The 19032-nt window shown below is 37.6% G+C and overlaps 1 protein-coding gene across 1 annotated transcript in view; it reads right to left on the bottom strand.

The window, feature by feature from the left end:
• Positions 1-18614, bottom strand: part of TMPRSS12 (transmembrane (C-terminal) protease, serine 12) — a 31761-nt gene extending 13147 nt beyond the window's left edge. Inside the window, exons 1-4 of the mRNA XM_012651457.1 lie at positions 18428-18614; positions 17544-17739; positions 13354-13622; positions 1513-1655 (exon numbers count right to left, since the gene is read on the bottom strand). Of these exons, the coding sequence (XP_012506911.1) occupies positions 1513-1655; positions 13354-13622; positions 17544-17739; positions 18428-18614 (795 nt within the window). The remainder of the gene's footprint in view (positions 1-1512; positions 1656-13353; positions 13623-17543; positions 17740-18427) is intronic.
• Positions 18615-19032: the final 418 nt, after the last annotated feature.

Here is a 19032-nt window from a genome sequence, read left to right as displayed (position 1 = left end):
CGGGGTCTCGCTCTTGCTCAGGCTGGTCTCGAACTCCTGAGCTCAAACAATCCGCCTGCCTCGGCTTCCCAGAGTGCTAGGATTACAGGTGTGAGCCACCACGCCCGGCCTGGATTTTTTACTATTTTACTCAGCAAGATTTTTAAGGAAAAGAACACAGGAAAGATAAACCTTAGATTTCAGAATTGGGAATGAGTAGGAAAAGATGAGAGTGTAGGATACTCTTGGGAATGAAGGACTGGTAGGTTTGGAAATAGTGAAGAAAATGTGAATAAAGAGTCAAAAAGCATAATGAAATAAAACAAAAAATTGATCAGTCGGACTACATAAAAAATTGACTTTTGTGCTATACACGATAACATCAGAAAAGTGCAAAAATAGTCCACAGAATGGGAGAAAATATTTGCTTATCATATATCTAGTAAGGGTCTTATATCCAGAATATATGAAGAAGGCTTCAACTCGATGATAAAAAGACAAATAAGTAAATTTCAAAATGAGAAAACGATCCAAATAGACATTCTCTAAAGAAGACATATAAATGGATAGTAAGTGCAATTAAAACCACAATGAAATACTACTTCACACCCACAGGGATAGCTATAATAAAGAAGTATAGACAATAAGAAGTACTGACAAGGATGTGGAGAAACTGTAATCCTCATGCCCTGCTTGTGGGAATGTAAAATGGTGTGGCCATTTTGGAATATAGTTTGGTAGTTCCTCAAAATGTTAAACATTAACTCAGTAATTCCACTCTTAGGTGGAGTTTCTAAGATAAATGAAGACATGTAGATACACAAAAATGTAGATACAAATGTTCGTGGTAATATTATTCATAAAAGCTAGAAAGTGAAAACAGCCTAAATGTCCATCAATTAATGAATGGGTGAATGAAACATGGTATATCCATACATATCCATACAATGGTACATTATTTGGCAAAAAAAAAAAAGTATTGATACATTATACAACATGGGCAAACCTTGAAAACATTATGCTAAGTGGAAGAAACCAGTCATAATTCAAATATTGAATTATCTCATAAAAGTCCAGAATAGGCATGTCCAGGATGAGCAACTCTATAAAGATTAGTGGTTGCCTAGGACTGGAGGTGGGTGGCAGGAGAATGGGGGATTGATTCCTAATGGGTACGGGTTCCTTTTTGGGGCGACAGAAATGTTCTAAAATTAGATTGTGGTGATGGTTGCACAACTCTATACACAAACTAAAAAAAAACATTGAATTTTATACTTTAAATGGGTGAATTATATCTCAAAGGTGATGATAACAAAAAAAAAGATTCAAGGCAAATCTTGCCTAAGGTAGATGGTGATGAAACCAAGGAATCAGAAACCAAGAAGATTTGGATTGTTGGATTGTTAAAAAGGAGAAAAAAGAATTCAGTATTTTTACACCTGATAATTAAGACCTCCTGAAAGTGATCAAAGGCCTGTTCACATTCCCTTCTGGCTTCAGAAAATATTTTTAAGGAAAATTATTTGGTCTTACCCTGCAAGTATCAAAATCTCCATTTTCATCACCTGCACAAAACGAAGTGTCAGGAATTATTCCTGCATAACTCCTCTCAGAATTACAAATATTTCGAGAAATGTAATGCACTTTTGCTTCCTGTAAGAGATCTGTAGCATTACCTGTTAACAAAAAAATAACAATAAATTATTTTGGAGCACAGGCATTTTTACAGTGATTTAAAATTTTGGTGTTTAATAGATTTTCTTTCCAAAGTGAGTGATTGAACAATTATGTAAAATTATATCCATATATATATGTATGTATGCCTAGGAAGAGTGTAGAATATTCACCTAAATGTTAATGACTGTTATCTCTGGATAATAGGAATTTCAGGTGATTTTAGTTATCTTTGCTTTCATGTTTGACCTTCATTTCTTGAAGGTCTCCCAAGAGGATCGATAAGTTTACAAAATAAAGCTATGTAAAAATTGTCAAGGGCTAAAGAGGTAAATGCTGAAGTCAATTTTATGTTATAAATTGTGGATAATTTTTACTAAATTTGCTAGTGATACTAAGTTGTGAAGGATGGTGAACATAAAAATAGATTTTTAATTCATGCACTCCCCTAACTTACCTGCTAATTCCTGAACATAAAGTGGTTCTTTGTTATAGAAAGGGTAGGAAAATACAAGACAATAATTCAGGAATTATTAAAGGACAGATTATTGGAAAATCAATCCATAGAAAAGCTACTATAACAGCAGCATCTGATCCCATCAGTCTGTCTCAGAGTTGCAGTTTCACATGTGGTAGCTGAATATTTTGTGTGCCCTGCATCCTTCCCCAACTTTTCTGGTAATAGACATTGTCCCCCTGGCTTCAGATGAGCAGATGACCCAGTTCCATTCACAGAATTCTATTCTCCTGGTGATACTGATTGATCTTAGGATGACTTTATTTGATTTAAGTCTAGCCAATTGGAATACTTCTGTAGCATTTTTAAAACTGGGGCTGCCAGAGGAGAACTTTTTTCACCCTAGTTACATGACTATATGTCCAAAGCAGCCTGCAGCCATAGTTCCAGCCCTACAAGGACAGGCAGCCTGAGAGAATAAGGTCAACATGCAGAGACAGACCAAATTAGGAAATAAAAATAAAATATATCCTAATGCCATTCAGATTCCTGGATTGAGGTTTCCCAGAGGCCAGCCACATCTCTGCCATTTATTTAAAAATAATTTATTAGGGGTGGAGCAAGATGGCTGAATAGAAATCTCCAGTAACTGTCCCTCTGCAGGAACACCAAATTCAACAACTATCCACACAAGCAAGTACCTTCAGAAGAACCAAAAGCCAGGTGAGCGATCACTTGGTTTCGACATTATGTCTAGGAAAGAGGTGCTGAAGAGAGCAGAAAAGACAATCTTGCATTGCCTACGCCACCCCTCCCCCACCCCCCAGCAGTGCTGCACCAGCATGTATAGTGGAGAGAGAATCTGGGTGCCTGGGTCGGGGAGAGTTAAGTGATTGTGGGACTTTGCATTGAAACCCAGGGCCACCCTGACACATGGGAACACAGCACAGGGCAGAATTCTGCTGGTGCCCGCAGAGTGAGCATTTAGACTAGAATGGCCAGGGGAAATCCTCTGCCCTGAAACCCAAGTTCCAGCTAGCCCCACCACCAGCTGATAAAAAATAGCGTGAGGCCTGGACTAAATTTGTAAGGCAGTTAGGCCACAAACTGAGTCTTAAAAAATTCAAAAAAATTGAAATCGTACCAAGTATTTTCTCTGACCACAATGGAATAAAACTAGAAATAAATAACAAGAATTCCGTGAATTGGAATTGGGTCATTTGCTTATTGGAAGCCAGGGGGACAATGTCTATTACCAGAAAAGTTGGGGAAGGATGCAGGGCACACAAAATATTCAGCTACCACATGTGACAATGGAAAATATACAAACATATGGAAAATAAACAATATGCTCCTGAATAACCCAGGGGTTAATGAGATTAAGAAGGAAATAAAAAATTTCTCGAAACAAAATGGAAACACAACATATCAAAACCTAAGGGATATAGAAAAAGCAGTAACAAGAGGAAAGTTTATAGCAATATATGCCTATGTCAAAAAGGTAGAAAAGCTTCAAATAAACAACCTAATGGTGCATCTCAAATAACTAAAAAGAGCAAACCAAACCCAATATTAGTAGAAGAAAAGAAATAATATAGCAGAAATAAATGAAATTGAAACAAAAAAATAAAAAAGATCAATGAAACAAAGAGTTGGTTTTCTGAAAAGATAAACAAAATTGACAGTTCTTTAGCCAGACTAAGAAAAAATAGAAGACCCAAATAAATAAAATCAGAGATGAAAGAGAAGACATTACAGCTGATACTGCAGAAATCCAAAGGATCATTAGAGACGACTATGGGCAACTGCATGCCAATAAATTGGAAAACCTAGAAGAAATGGATAAATCCTTAGACACATACAACCTACCAAGATTGAACCAGAAAGAAATCCATAACCTGAATAAACTAATAACAAGTAAGGGGATAGACAAAGTAATAAAAAGGCTCCCATCAAAGAAAGGCCCAGAACCCGATAGGCTCACTGCTGAATTCTACCAAGCATTCTAAGAAGAACTAATACCAATCCTACATAAACTATTCCAACAATTGAGGAGGAGGGAATACTCCAAAACTTATTTTATGAGGCCTGTATTATCCTAATACCAAAACCAGAAAAAAACACAACAAATAAAAAACTACATGCCAATATCTCTGATGAACACCGATGCAAAAATCCTCAACAAAACACTAGCAAACCAAATTCAACAACACGTTACAAAGATTATTCATCGTGATCAAGTGGGACTCATCCCAGGAATGTAAGGATGGTTTAACATACACAGATCAATCAATGTGATACATTGTATCAATAGAACCAAGGACAAAAACCATATGATCATTTCAAATGATGCTAGAAAAGCATTCAGTAAAATTTAACATCCCTTCACAATAAAAACTCTTAAAAACTGAGTATAAAAGGAACCTACTTAAACACGATAAAAGCCATATATGACAGACCCACAGCTAATATCATATTGAATGGGGAATAATTGAAAACCTTTCTTCTAAGGTCTGGAACAAGACAGGCATGCCCACTTTTATCACTGTTAACATGGTACTAGAAATTCTAGCTAGAGCAATCAGACAAGAGAAAGTCATAAAGGGTATCAAAATTAGAAAGGAAGAAGTCAAATTATCCTTGCTTGCAGACAATATGATCCTATATCTAGAGAAATCTAAAGATTCCACAAAAAAAAAAAAACTATTAGAACTGACAAATAAATTCAGTAAGGTTACAGGATACCCAATCAACATACAAAAATCACTAGCATTTCCATATGCCAAGAGTAAACAATCTGAAAAAGAAACCAAGAAAGTAATCCCATTTTCAGTAGTAGTTATAAGTAAAATAAAATATCTAGGAATAAACTTTACCAAAGAAGTGAAAGATCTCTATGTGAAAACAATCCGCAGATTCTGTGCAATGCCCATCAAAATACCAAAGACATTCTTCACAGAAATAGAAAAAATAATCCTAAAATTTTTATATGGGACTACAAAAGACTCAGAATAGCCAAAGCCTGAGCAAAACCCACAAAAGACTGAGAATAGCCTGAACAAAACCAAAACAAACAAACAAACAAAAAACCCTAGAGGAATCACATTATTTGACTTCTGACTATATTGCAGAGGTGTAGTAGCCAACACAGCATGGTATTGGCATAAAAACAGACACATAGACTAATGGAACAGAATAGAGAACCCAGAAATAAATCCATGCATCTATAGTAAACTTATCATTGACAAAGGTGCCAAGAACCTAACAGTGGGGAAAGGACGGTCTCTTCAATAAATGGTGCTGGGAAAACTGGTTATCCATGTGCAGAAGAATGAAACTAGACACTCTCGCTTGCTCTACACAAAAATCAGCATGGATTAAACACTTAAATCTAAGACCTGGAACTATGAATCTACTAAAAGAAAACATTGGGGAAATGCTTCAGGACATTAGTCTTGGCAATGATTTTTTGAATAATACCCCCAAAGCACAATCAATGAAAGCAAAATTGTACAAGTGGGATCACATGAGGCTAAAAAGCTTCTGCACAGCAAAGGAAACAATCAAGAAAGTGGACAGACAATCCACAGAATGGGAGAAAATATCTGCAAACTACCCATGTGACAAAGGATTAAAATCTAAAATATGTAAGGAGCTCCAATACCTCAATAGGAAAAAAATCAAATAATCCGATTACAAATGGGCAAAGGATCTGAATGTATAGTTCTGAAAAGAAGACATACAGATGGCCAACAGGTATATGAAAAATTCTTAACATGATTTGTCATCAGAGAGATGCAAATCAAAACTACAGTGAGATATCATCTTACCCCAGTTAAAATGGCTTTTATCAAAAAGACAGGCAATAACGAATGCCCGCCAGGATGTGGAGAAAGGGGAACCCTTATAAACTGTTGGTGGGAATGTAAATTAATACAGCCACTATTGAGAATGGTATGGAGGTTCCTTAAGAAACTAAAAGTAGGCCGGGCGCGGTGGCTCACGCCTGTAATCCTAGCACTCTGGGAGGCCGAGGCGGGGGGATTGTTTGAGCTCAGGAGTTCGAAACCAGCCTGAGCAAGAGCGAGACCCCGTCTCTACTAAAAATAGAAAGAAATTAATTGGACAACTAAAAATATATAGAAAAAATTAGCCAGGCATGGTGGCGCATGCCTGTAGTCCCAGCTACTCGGGAGGCTGAGGCAGAAGGATTGCTTGAGCCCAGGAGTTTGAGGTTGCTGTGAGCTAGGCTGACGCCATGGCACTCATTCTAGCCAGGGCAACAGAGTGAGACTCTGTCTCAAAAAGAAAAAAAAGAAAAGAAACTAAAAGAACTACCACATGACCCAGCAATCCTACTGTTGGGTATATATCCAAAGGAGGGGAAATCAGCATATTGAAAAAATATCTGAACTCTCATGTTTATTGCAGAAATATTCATGATAGCCAAGATTAGAAATCAACGTAAGTGTACATTAATGGATGAATGGATAAAGAAATTATGGTACATATACACAATAGAATGTCATATAGCCACGAAAAAGAGTGAAATCCTACCATGTGCAACAACGTGGATGGAACTGGAGAACCTTATGTTAAGTGAAATAAGCCAAGCACAGAAAGACAAATCTCACATTATTCTCACATTATTCTAATGGGACCTAAATGTTAAAAAACAATTGATCTCATGGAGACAGAAAGTAGAATGATGGTTACCATAGGCTAGGAAGGGTAGCGGGGAAGGGAGGATAAATCGGGGGTGATTAATGGGTACAAAAATATAATTAAGTAGAATGAACAATATTTGATAGCACAATAAAGTGACTATAATCAACAACAAGTTACGGTATATTTTAAAATAGCTGAAAGAGTGCAATTGGAAAGTTCCTAACACAAAGAAATGATAAATGCCTGAGGCAAGGGATACCCCAGTTACCCTGGTTTGATTAATTCACATTGTATGGCTGTATCAAAGCATCACATGTACCCTGTAAAGATATACAACTATTATGTACCCATAATAATTAAAAATAAAATTTAAAAAACTAATTTGTTAAGTAATACTGGCCGTATATAAAGCAAAATATGTAACATATATCATAGACTATAGAAATGAAATGAATACCTGTGGCCTACCCAATATATGAACTTGAGCAGTACTAATACCAATATAGTATTGGTGTAGAGCTCTTCAAAAGGACCATAAATTTTCAAAGTGGTTAGAAGAGAGAGCCCAGAAATAAGTCTATAGGTTTTCTATTCTGTTCCACTGGTCATTTAGAATAACCTTGTACAAATATAACACTGACTTAATTATGATAGCTTTAGAATAAGCCTTTATTCCTGGATGGATGGAAAGCCCTCTAACATATTTTTCTTCTATTGCAGTGCTTATTCCTGGGTGTCTTAGAATTACCTTTTTTTAAAAATTTTTTTGAGACAGAGTTTCAGTCTGTCACCCAGGCTGGAGAGCAGTGGCATCATCATAGCTCACTGCAACCTCAAACTCCTGGGCTCAAGCAATCCTCTTACCTCAGCCTCCCTTGTAGCTGGGACTATAGGTACTCACTACCACACCTAATTTTTCTATTTTTTGTAGAGATAGGGTGTCACTCGCTCTTGCTCAGGCTGGTCTGAAACTCCTGGCCTGAAGCAATCCTCCCGCCTCGGCCTCCCTAAGTGCTAGGTGTATAGTTGTGAGCCACATCACCCAGCCAACTTTTTAATTATCTCAAAAACTTTGGTTAGGGTTTATCATTCCCTGTTTTGTTCACTTTTTCAAATAGAATTGACATCATCATGATATTGAGTCTTCCTGGTCACACATGAAGTATACCATTCTATTTACTTAGGCATTCTTTAATGTCTTTTAGTAATGTTTTAGGATTTTTTCCCATAAAAGACCTATAATCTTTTGTTAGATTTGTTTCTAGCCCCTTAATCATTTTTTCTTTTTTTCTTAATCATTTTGATATTATTATAAATGTTAACTTCTGTTACCTTTTTTTCCTTTTCCATTTTTTTCTTTTTACTATGAAAAATTTCACACATAAGCAAAGATGAAAGAATTTCTCAGTGAACAGCCACATACCCATCTCCTAGATTCTTAGTACTCTTTACTCATCTGTTAAATTGTTAACTTTTTTTTATTCTTTAGTTATTTTGAGTTTTTATTTATATCACAATTTTAAAATTATAGGAAAGTAGCAAGAATAGCACAAAGAACTACCAAATACCATGTACTCAGATTCACCAATTATTTATATTTTGTCACATTTGTATTAATTTATACTGTATGTTGTATATATGTGTGTGTGTATAAATAAATTTTTCAGAACCATTTGAAAGTGAATGGCAGACATTCTGTCCTGGTACCCTTAAATACTACAGTGTATATTTCTTAAGAACAAGGACAGTCTCTTATATAACCATAGTCTCTTTATCAATATCAAGAAATTTAACACTGGAACAATACTATTATTCAGTTCACACTTAATCTCCATGTATTTGGGTATTTTCCAGCTATGTTACCATTATTGATTTCTAGTTTAATTCCACTGGGGTCTGAGAACATGTGTTATATGATTTCTATCCTTTTAAATTTATTAGGGTGTGTTTTATGGCCCAGAATGTGGTCTATCTTGGTGAATGTTCCATGTAGGCTTGAGAAGAATGTGTATTCTGCTGTTGTTGGATGCAGTAGTCCATTGATGCCAATTATATCTAGAAGATTAATAGCGCTGTTGAGTTTAACTATGTCCTGACTGATTTTCTGCCTGCTAAATGTGGCCATTACTGATAGAGGGGTGTGGAAGTCTCCAACTGTAATAGTGGATTCATCTGTTTCTCTTTGCAGTTCTATCAGTTTTGCCACACATATTTTGACTCTGTGTTGTTAGGCACATAAACATTAAGGACCGTTAATGCATTCTTGGAGTACTCATCCTTTTATCATTATGTAATCCCCCTTTTTATCCTTGATAATTTTCCTTGCTCTAAAGTTTCTTTCCTCTGTCTGAAATTAGTATAGCTACTCCAACTTTCTTTTGATTAGTGTTAGCGTGGATTATCTTTCTTCATACGTTTATTTATTCATTCATTCCTTTTATTATTTATTTACTTATTTAGAGATAGGGTCTCACTCTGTTGCCCAGGCTGGAGTGCAGTGGCATGATCATAGCTCCCAGCAACCTCAAACTCCTGGGCTCAAGCGATCCTCCTGCCTCAGCCTCCCGAGTAGCTGGGACTACAGGTGCGTGCCACCATGCCTGGCTAATTTTTCTATTTTTTATAGACACAGGGTCTCACTCTTGCTCAGGCTAGTCTTCCTCTCATCCCTTCTATCATTGCTGTCATTTATTTTACTTATACATAAGCTATAATCATTGAATATATTGTTGTTATTTTAAACAAACTTAACTGTTAGATCAATTAATAAGAAAAATAAAATTTTTTATTTTCACTTATTCCTTCTCTAATGCTCTTCCTTTCTTTATGTAGATCTGAGTTACTGACCTATGTTATTTTCTTTGTCTCTGAAGAACTACTTTTTTTTTTTTTTTTGAGACAGAGTCTCACTGTGTTGCCCAGGCTAGAGTGCCGTGGCGTCAGCCTGGCTCACAGCAACCTCAAACTCCTGGGCTCAAGCGATCCTGCTGTCTCAGCCTCCCGAGTAGCTGGGACCACAGGCACGCTCCACCATGCCCGGCTAATTTTTTCTACATATATTTTTAGCTGTCCAATTAATTTCTTTCCATTTTTTGGTAGAGACGGGGTCTCGCTCTTGCTCAGGCTGGTCTCGAACTCCTGAGCTCAGAACAATCCGCCCGCCTCGGCCTCCCAGAGTGCTAGCATTACAGGCGTGAGCCACCACGCCTGGCCATGAAGAACTTCTTTTAACATTTCTTGCAAGGCAGGTCTACTGGCAACAAACTCCCTCAGTTTTTGTCTGAGAAAGTTTTCAATGACTTTTTTTTTTTAATTGACTTTTGAAGGATAATTTCACAGGATACAGAATTTTAGGTTGGTGGGTTTTTTCTCTCAGCGTTTTGAATATTTCACTCCAGTCTCTTCTGCATGGTTTCTGAGTAGAAGCTGGATGTAATTCTTATCTTTGCTTATGTATAGGTAAGCTGTTCTTTTTTCTCTGGCTTCTTTCAGTAACTTTTTCTTTATTTTGATTTTCTGTAGATTGAATATGCTATGCCTAGGTGTAGTTTGGCTTTTTTGGCATTTATTTGGCTTGGTGTTCTTTTTGCATTTGTGGTTTGTTGTCTGACATTAATTTTGGAAAATTCCCAGTCATTATTACACTAATTCCCTGTTATCTGCAGTTTCACTTTCCATGGTGTCAGTTACCCATGGTCTGAAAATATTAAATGGAAAATTCTAGAGAAAGGAGTAGTGATGCTGGCAATTCAGATGTGCAAAACAGAAGCCATAAAGTGCTTCCTTTAACTGAAAAGGTGAAAGTTCTCAACTTAATGAGGAAAGAAACAGGAAGCTGAGGAAGGAGAGTCGCTTAAGCCCAGAGTTTGAGGTTTCAGTGAGCTATGATGATGCCACTGTACTCCAGCCCAGGCAACAGAGCAAGACCCAGTCTCAATTTAAAAAAATAAATAAATGAAAAGGAAAGAAAAAAATTGTATGCTGAGGTTGCTAAGATCTACGGTAAGAATGAAACTTCTGTCTGTGAAACTGTTAGTTTTGCTGTGAACCTCAAACTGCAAAAGTTACAGCCACAATACTTGATAAGTTAGGATGGAGAAGGCATGAATAGAAACATGTTCCGATTGACCACAATTGGGTTTGGTACTCTCTGAGATTTTAGGTATCCACTGGAAGTCTTGGAATATATCCTCCCTCAGATAAGGGAGAACTAGTGTACTGCAAAAATTTCTTCTATTCCTTTCTCTCTTTTTTCTTCTGGTATTCCCATTATGAATATGTTACACATTTTGTAGTTGTCCAACAGTTTTGGATATTCTGTGGTTTTTTTAGTCTTTTTTCTCTTTGCTTTTAAAAGCTTCTATTGACATATCCTCAAGCTCAGATTCTTTTCTCACCCATGTCCAGTCTACTAATGCAGTGGTTCCCAACCTTTTTGGCACCAGGGACTGGTTTCATGGAAGACAATTTTTCCATGGACCGGGCGGGGTGGGTAGCAGGGGATGGTTTCAGGATGATTCAAGCACACTACATTTATTGTGCAGTCAAACCTCTTTACTAATGATAATCTGTCTGTGCCGCCACTCCCTAGCACTAGCATCACTGCCTCAGCTCCACGTCAGATCATCAAGCATTAGATTCTCGTAAGCAGCATGCAACCTAGATCCCTTGCACATACAGTTTACAGTAGAGTTCAAGCTCCTGTGAGAATCTAATGACACTGCTGATCTGACAGGAGGTGGAGCTTATGTGTGATGTGAGTCATGAAGAGCGCTGTAAGTACAGATGAAGCTTCCCTTGCTGGCCGCCACTCATATCCTGCTGTGTGGCCAGGTTCCTAACAGGGCTATAGATCTGTACCGTTCTCAACCTGAGGGTTGAGGACCGCATCACTAATGAACGCATCAAAGGCATTCTTCATTTTTGTTACAATGTTTTGATCTTTAGCATTTCTTTTTAATTATTTCTTGGAATTTCCATCTCTGCTTACATAACCCATCTGTTCTTGCATGTTGTCTACTTTTTCCATTAGTGAGTGCCCTTAGCATATTAATCATAGTTGTTTTAAATTCCTGGTTTCATAATTCCAACATGCTTGCCATATCTGAGTCTGTTTCTGGTATTTGCTCTGTGTCTTCAAACTGTTTTTTGCCTTTAAGTATGCCTTGTAATTTTTTGTTGAAAATTGGTCATGATATATTGGGTAAAAGGAACTGTGATAAATAGACCTTTAGTGATGTGATGGTAAGGTGTGGGGGATGGGGAAGCATTCTTTTAGTCCTATGGTTATGTCTTAACGTTTTAGTCAGTCTATCCCCACCAATTTTCACATTTGATATTAAAATTCATTAATTGTCCTAATATGCACTATAGAGCTATTTTCTCAGATATAAATAATAAATTTTATTGAGATATAATTCACATACCATAAAATTCACCCTTTTAAAATGTATTAATTCAGTGGGTTTTAGTACATTCACAAATATGTACAACCATCACCACTATCTAATTCCGAAACACCCCATTATCCATCACCCTCTATTCCCTCTTCCTCCTCAACCACTGGCCACCACTAAGCTACTTTCTGTCCCTATGATTTTCCCATTCTGGACATTTCATTATATAAATGGAATAATACAATACCTGGCCTTTTGAGTCTAGCTTATTTCACTTTGCATAATGTTGTTGTATGTATCAGTACTTTCTTCCTTTCTATGGCTGAATAATATCCTATTATATGAAAACATCACATTTTGTTTATATATTCATCAGTTGTTGGACATTTAGGTTGTTCCCATTTTTGGCTATTATGAATAATCCTACTGTGAACATTCGTGTACAGGTTTTTGTGTGGACACATATTTTCATTTCTCTTGGGTACATACCTAGAAATTGAATTGTTGAGTCATATGGTAACTCTATGTTTAACTTTTTAAGGAACTTCCAAACTGTATTCCAAAGCAGATGCACCATTTTTTATTTCCACCAGCAATGTGAGGGTTCTAAGTTCTTCACATCCTCATCAATGCTTATTGCTGTCTAGCTTTTTGATTATAGTCATCCAGTGAGTGTGATATCTGTTAACTTTTAAAATTTTATTGCTAGTGTATATAAATAGATTTTTGTATATTGGTTGTATTTTATATATTGCTGATTTTGTGTACTGGCTACTTTATTCAGACTCTTCCGAGAAATGGCATCATTAGGCAATTTCGTCATTGTTTGAATATCATAAAGTGTACTTACACAAATCTAGATGGCGTATCTTACTACACACCTAGGGCATGTGATATAGGCTATTGCTCCTAGGCTTCAAACCTAACAGCATGTTACTGTTCTGAATACTGAATACTGTAGGCAGTTGTAACACAATGGTAAGTATTTGTGTATCTGAACATACATAGAAAAGGTACAGTAAAATTATGGCATTATAATCCTATGGGAACATCATCGTATATGTACTCCATCATTAACCAAAATGTTGTTATGTGGCACATGACTATATATATAAGCATTGACCTTTCTCTGCCAATAATCAGGAAAATGTGTCTCAGTAAAATTCAGTCTATAATTACCTTGTTCTTCTGTTCTTCCCCAGCCACTTATAAAGCATGTTGTGTTTTGGTCCAGGTTTTGAAAAACATCAAAAGGTAGACAAATAGGCTGAATATAGTCATTATACCTCACTGCTTTTTTTAAATGAAAAAGTGCAATATCATTTACGTAAGATTCCAAAATGAAGTTTGGATGAATAATGATTGCTTTAATTTTAATCTTCTTGCTATGTTCATGGTCCCCATGTCTATTATTAGTTCCAATCACAGCTCTCCACATTAAAGGATCTCTGAAAGAAAATAAATATTTTTGTTTTAAATATGTTTGTTTAACTAAGTAAATATTCTTAATTTCCCATTAGTTTTTTCCCCCATGTTAGATTAATAACAAAAAAAATTAATAGCTTTCATGTGACAAAGTATAAGATAAAAACCCAAATATGATATAGAAAAGAAGAAAAAGATCAATCGGACAGAAAATCCAGAAACAGTAGGGCCAGGCACAGTAGCTCATGCTTATAATCTTAGCACTGTGGGAGGCCAAGGATCTCTTGATGCCAGGAGTTTGAGACCAGCCTGAGAATCATAACGAGACATCATCTCTACATAAAATAGAAAAAATTAGGCCAGGCAAGGTGGCTCACACCTGTACTCCTAGCACTCTTGGGAGGCCAAGGCGGGAAGATCGCTTGAGCTCAGGAGTCCAAGACCAGCCTGAACTACAGTGAGACCCTGTCTCTACCAAAAATAGAAAAATTAGCTAGGCATGGTGGCGGGTGCCTGTAGTCCCAGCTACTCGGCAGGCTGAGGCAGGAGGATCGCTTGAGCCCAGGAATTTAAGGTTCTAATGAGCTATGATAAAAAAGAAAAGAAAAGAAAAAACTAGCTGGATATGGTGGTACACGCCTGTAATCCCAGCTGCTGGAAGGTTGAGGCAGGAGGATTGCTTGAGACCACGAGTTCAAGGTTGCAGTGAGCTATGATGACACCACTGAGCTCTAGCCCAGACAACAGAACAGGACCCTGTCTCAAAAAATAGAAAATCCAGAAACATATTCAAGTACGTGAGAATTTAACATATGATTAAGGTGGCATTTCTTACCAATAGGTAAAAGGATGAATTATTCAATATGTGGTATTGGGACAACTAGCTATTTAAAAAGAGAAATAAAATTAAATCCAGCAATAACACTAAATACCAAAATAAACTCTGAATGGATTCAATATTTAAATGCACAAATCTTTTAATAAATAGTTCTTGTTTTTTTTGTTTTTTTTTTTTTTAGACAGAGTCTCACTGTGTTGCCTGGGCTAGAGTGCCGTGACGTCAGCCTAGCTCACAGCACCCTCAAACTCCTGGGCTCAAGCGATCCTTCTGCCTCAGCCTCCCGAGTAGCTGGGACTACAGGCATGTGCCACCATGCCCGGCTATTTTTTTCTATTTTTAGTAGAGACGGGGTCTCACTCTTGCTCAGGCTGGTCTCAAACTCCTGAGCTCAAACAATCCGCCCGCCTCAGCCTCCCAAAGTGCTAGGTTTACAAGCGTCAGCCACCACACTTGGCCAATAGTTCTTGTTTTTGAGAGATACCCAAAGTCATATGTCCAAGATTTGCTTCAAAATAATTGGAGGGGGGGAATTGGTTAGGGTATAAATGAAATACAGTCAGGATAAGCTAACAACTTGAAGCTGGGTGATGGGTACATGGAAGTTCACTAAAATATTCCCTCTACTTTATACATATTTTTGAAATTTACTAGAATGAAACATTTGGATATTAGCATGAGAAATTTTAAAATTAAACCAGAAAAATTATAGATGAATATATAACATTGACATAAGAAAGGACTTGATAACACATGACACTAAAGGTAAAAACAAGAAGCAACTAATGAATCTTGGCAGACTTAAAAAAAAAAAAGAAAAGAAAAACAAACTAAAACAGGTGAAAAGATCAAAAATTAAAAGCTCAAGAAGCTAATAGTTGTTACAGCTGGAATTGAATCAGGAAGGAGAAATTTCACTTTATACACTGCTGTTTATAGATACTGAGATAACTTTTTACCCTTTAAATTGGCAAAGTATGTGAATGTGTGTGTGTTTGATGACAATACTTAGTGCAAACGAGTTATGAGAAATGGGAAATGAGAAATTCATCCTAAAATTCATATGGAACATCAAGGGACTCCAAATAGTCAAAATAATCTTGAAAAAGAAGAATGAAGTTGGAAGACTCACACTTGCTGATTTCAAAACTGACTACAAAGCCATAGTAATGAAAACAGTGTGGCACTGGCATAAAGACAGGCATCGGTTGAGAAAAGAATCGGGAGGCCAGAAAAATACCCCCTTATATATATGATCAATTGATTTTCAGTGAGGGTGCCAAGACGATCTAAATGGGAAAGGACAGTCTTTTCAACAAATGGTGCTGGGAAAACTGGATAGCTACATGCAAAACAATGACGCTGGACTCTTACCTCACACCATATGCAAAAATTAACTGAAAATGGATCAAAGACCTAAATGTAAGAGCTGAAGCTATAAAACTCTTAGAAGAAAACATAGGGGAAAAGCTTCATGATATTAGATTTGGTAATGATTTCTTAGACATGACACCAAAAGTATAGGTAACAAGAGAAAAAACAGATAAACTAGACTTCATCAAAATCAAAAACTTTTGTGTATCAAAGGACACTATCAAGAGAGTGAAAAGACAACCCACAAAATGGGAGAAAATATTTGCAAATCATATATCTGATGTGGGATTGATATCTAGAATATATAAAGAACTCCTACAACTCAATAACAAAAAAACAAATAGCCCAATTCAAAAATGGACAACGGACTTGAATAGACATTTCTCCAAAGAAGATATACAAGTGGCCCATTAGCATGTGGAAAGATGCTGAACATCACGAGTAATTAGGGAAATGGAACTGAGAGCCACAATGAGCTCCCACTTGACATTCATTAAGATAGCTGTTATCATACTAGTTGTGTAAGTATAAGTAGTGTAAATGATAAAGTAGGGATATGAGACTGATATTCTAGACTTCTAATCAGTAGGAAGGGTTTAGGGACAGAAGAAGCAAATTTAAGATACTACACAGAGAGATTTCATAGGCCTTGGGAACCACTTGGATAGGTGAAATGGGAGAAATCAGATAACTTTCTGGGTAATGGAGGTGTTGGTGATGCTATTAACTGAGAGAATATAGAAGGAATAGGATTAGAGAAAAGATAAAAAAATTCGGTTTTGGACTTGTTTAGAATGTGACTCCAACACATATGCATAGTAGAGAGCTGGAAATAAGACTCATCAGGAGAGACTTAGGAGTTGCCAGCACGTGGTGATTGCTGAAACAGGTAGATGAGATATCTCTAGGAAAGAGTACAGAATGATAAGGCAAGAAGATAGAGGGAAGAATTCTAGAAAATGCTGCCATTTTTTTTTAATTGGTATAGATTTAGGGGGTACAAGTGCAGTTTTATTATATGGATATATTGCATAGTGGTGAAGAAAACACTGCAATTTGAAAGATGACAAAGATTCATCGAGGATGAAAGAGAAAAAAAGTAGAGAGGTGTTTTAGAAATCAAGAAAAGAGAATTTCAAGGAGAGGATGTGGTCAACATTGTCAAATGCTGTAGAGATCAAATAAGATGGGAACTGAGAAGAAATCGCATTTGGCCACAAAAATCAGATTGCAATTGGATTTTATGGGCCAATGCAGATGAAACAGGAGTCTCTTTTTCAAAGAGTTAACAGTGAAGGCCAAATTCGTCCTGTCTCTTGCTTTTATACAGCCCATAAACAAAGCATGTTTTTTTACATTTTTAAATGGTTGGACAAAACAAAATATTTTGTGACAGGTGAAAATTGTAGGAAATTCAAGTTTCAGTATTCATAAAGGTTGATTGGACTACAGCTACACTTATTCAATTATATACTGTCTATGGCTGCTTTCATGTTAAGTAATTGTGACAGAGACCATATGACCTGGAAAGCCTAAAATATTTACTATCCTTACAGAAAAAGTTCGCGAATCTCTGAATTAAAGAATTCATTTCAACAAATACAGTGCACTATGTTTAAGGCATTATGGTTCCTTGCAAACATGACAACTGAAAATGGCTGAAGTTAAATGGTCCTCTACCACTTCAAAATATCCCCTAAGAGAATAAAACTGTTGTGTTCTGAATACATACCTATTGTCTTTAGTGCAGTGGGCAGCTGTGAGGACCCACTTGTCTCTCACTAGGCTTCCCCCACATACATGAGCAAGCAAACCGCCATACTTAATCTGCAGGCTAACTAGCCATGGCCACGCGCCAGCTTGAGCTTCTGTGCCCCCTATAATCCGAGGCCCTTTTAACACATCCCTAAGCGGTGCTGTTCCACAATCTAAAAATAAAAATGATAAGTTATTTAGACTGAGCATCTATATTGTGTTACCTCTTAATCTGAACACATTAATATAATTCTCTAAATTCCTATTTAAAAAACTGATAAGCTGGATGCCTGAGGTATGCCCATATTTTGAAAGAATCTTAAAGGAGAGTTAAAATAAACGTACCACAAGTGATTACTTACAGACAGACATGAAATCAACACAATTCATTACTTTTAAAAACTCTATTCCCCAAAAGTATAAAAATGGGATAAGTTTCTCTGGCCAGGTATCATGTTCTTCTCTATGTGAAATAGTGATTCGAGAGCCTGGGCCTGGTGAGTCCAGAGCTACAAGGTCTAAATCTTGTCACTTAACTTGTTGGGTTAATTTTTGTCAACTGTAGTATGAAAAGGTCACGTAATAGCCCTTTCAACTCTGAATCCCAATGAATCATTTCAGAAAATGGGAATGATAAACCCCAGCATGTTTTGAGGGGCAAATAGAGATGCCCTATACAAACCTATGTCATTTTTTCTGTTACTGCTACTATCATCATTATGATGGGTCTAGAAACTGCTTAGGTCTGTAAAATTTTGGTTAAAGGTAGTTGGGACAAGAAAAAGAGGGACCCAAATTCAAACACTATAGTAGCGGGAAAAGGCAAGGGAGGCCGCCCAGACAGGAGCGAGCAGGTACTGCCCTTTGCGTCTGGCCCTTTCTCCTCCTCTCGCCCAAGCCACCCACTCGTGGCCTTAGTGCCCTCGGGCCCACTGGCCTGTTCCCGCCCGGGGCCGAGCCTGTTCCTGCTGGAGAGCGAGTTGTGTTCAGAGAAGAGGTGAGCGCTGCCCACGAGCAGCAGCGCGGCGCCCAGGAGCCCCGGCCGCATCTTGGAGCCCCGGGTGGGCAAGATGGCGGCAGGCGGCCTCCACCGGCCGCGCTGGCGCGAGGCCCGCGGGCCCAGGGACCAGGCAGCAGGGCGGGCCTGTGGGCGACGGGCCTGTGTGCGGGCCGAGCTTCCCGGAGGAGTCAGGCCTTCCGGTGGTACTGGACAAAAGTCAAGTGTCCTGCCCTCAGCCAGGCTCTGGGGATTATTAATCGACAAGACTTTCCTGGGTCCTGTCTACACACGTAAACGGCATGGTGGGACTCTTGGGGTGGGAGGGAGAGCTGGAGCCACTCTCTGAGGCTTCCAGAAATAAGAGCATCTAAACTGTGGACCATACGCTAGGGCCTGAGGCAATGCAGGTGCAGAGGTTGGAATTTGTGACAGCATGGCCATTGGAGGAACCCAGTCTCTGTGATGC

Source organism: Propithecus coquereli, unplaced genomic scaffold (assembly GCF_000956105.1).
Source record: "Propithecus coquereli isolate 6110/MARCELLA unplaced genomic scaffold, Pcoq_1.0 Scaffold111, whole genome shotgun sequence".
Lineage (NCBI taxonomy): Eukaryota > Metazoa > Chordata > Mammalia > Primates > Indriidae > Propithecus > Propithecus coquereli.
This window is presented reverse-complemented; position numbering and strand designations above follow the sequence as displayed.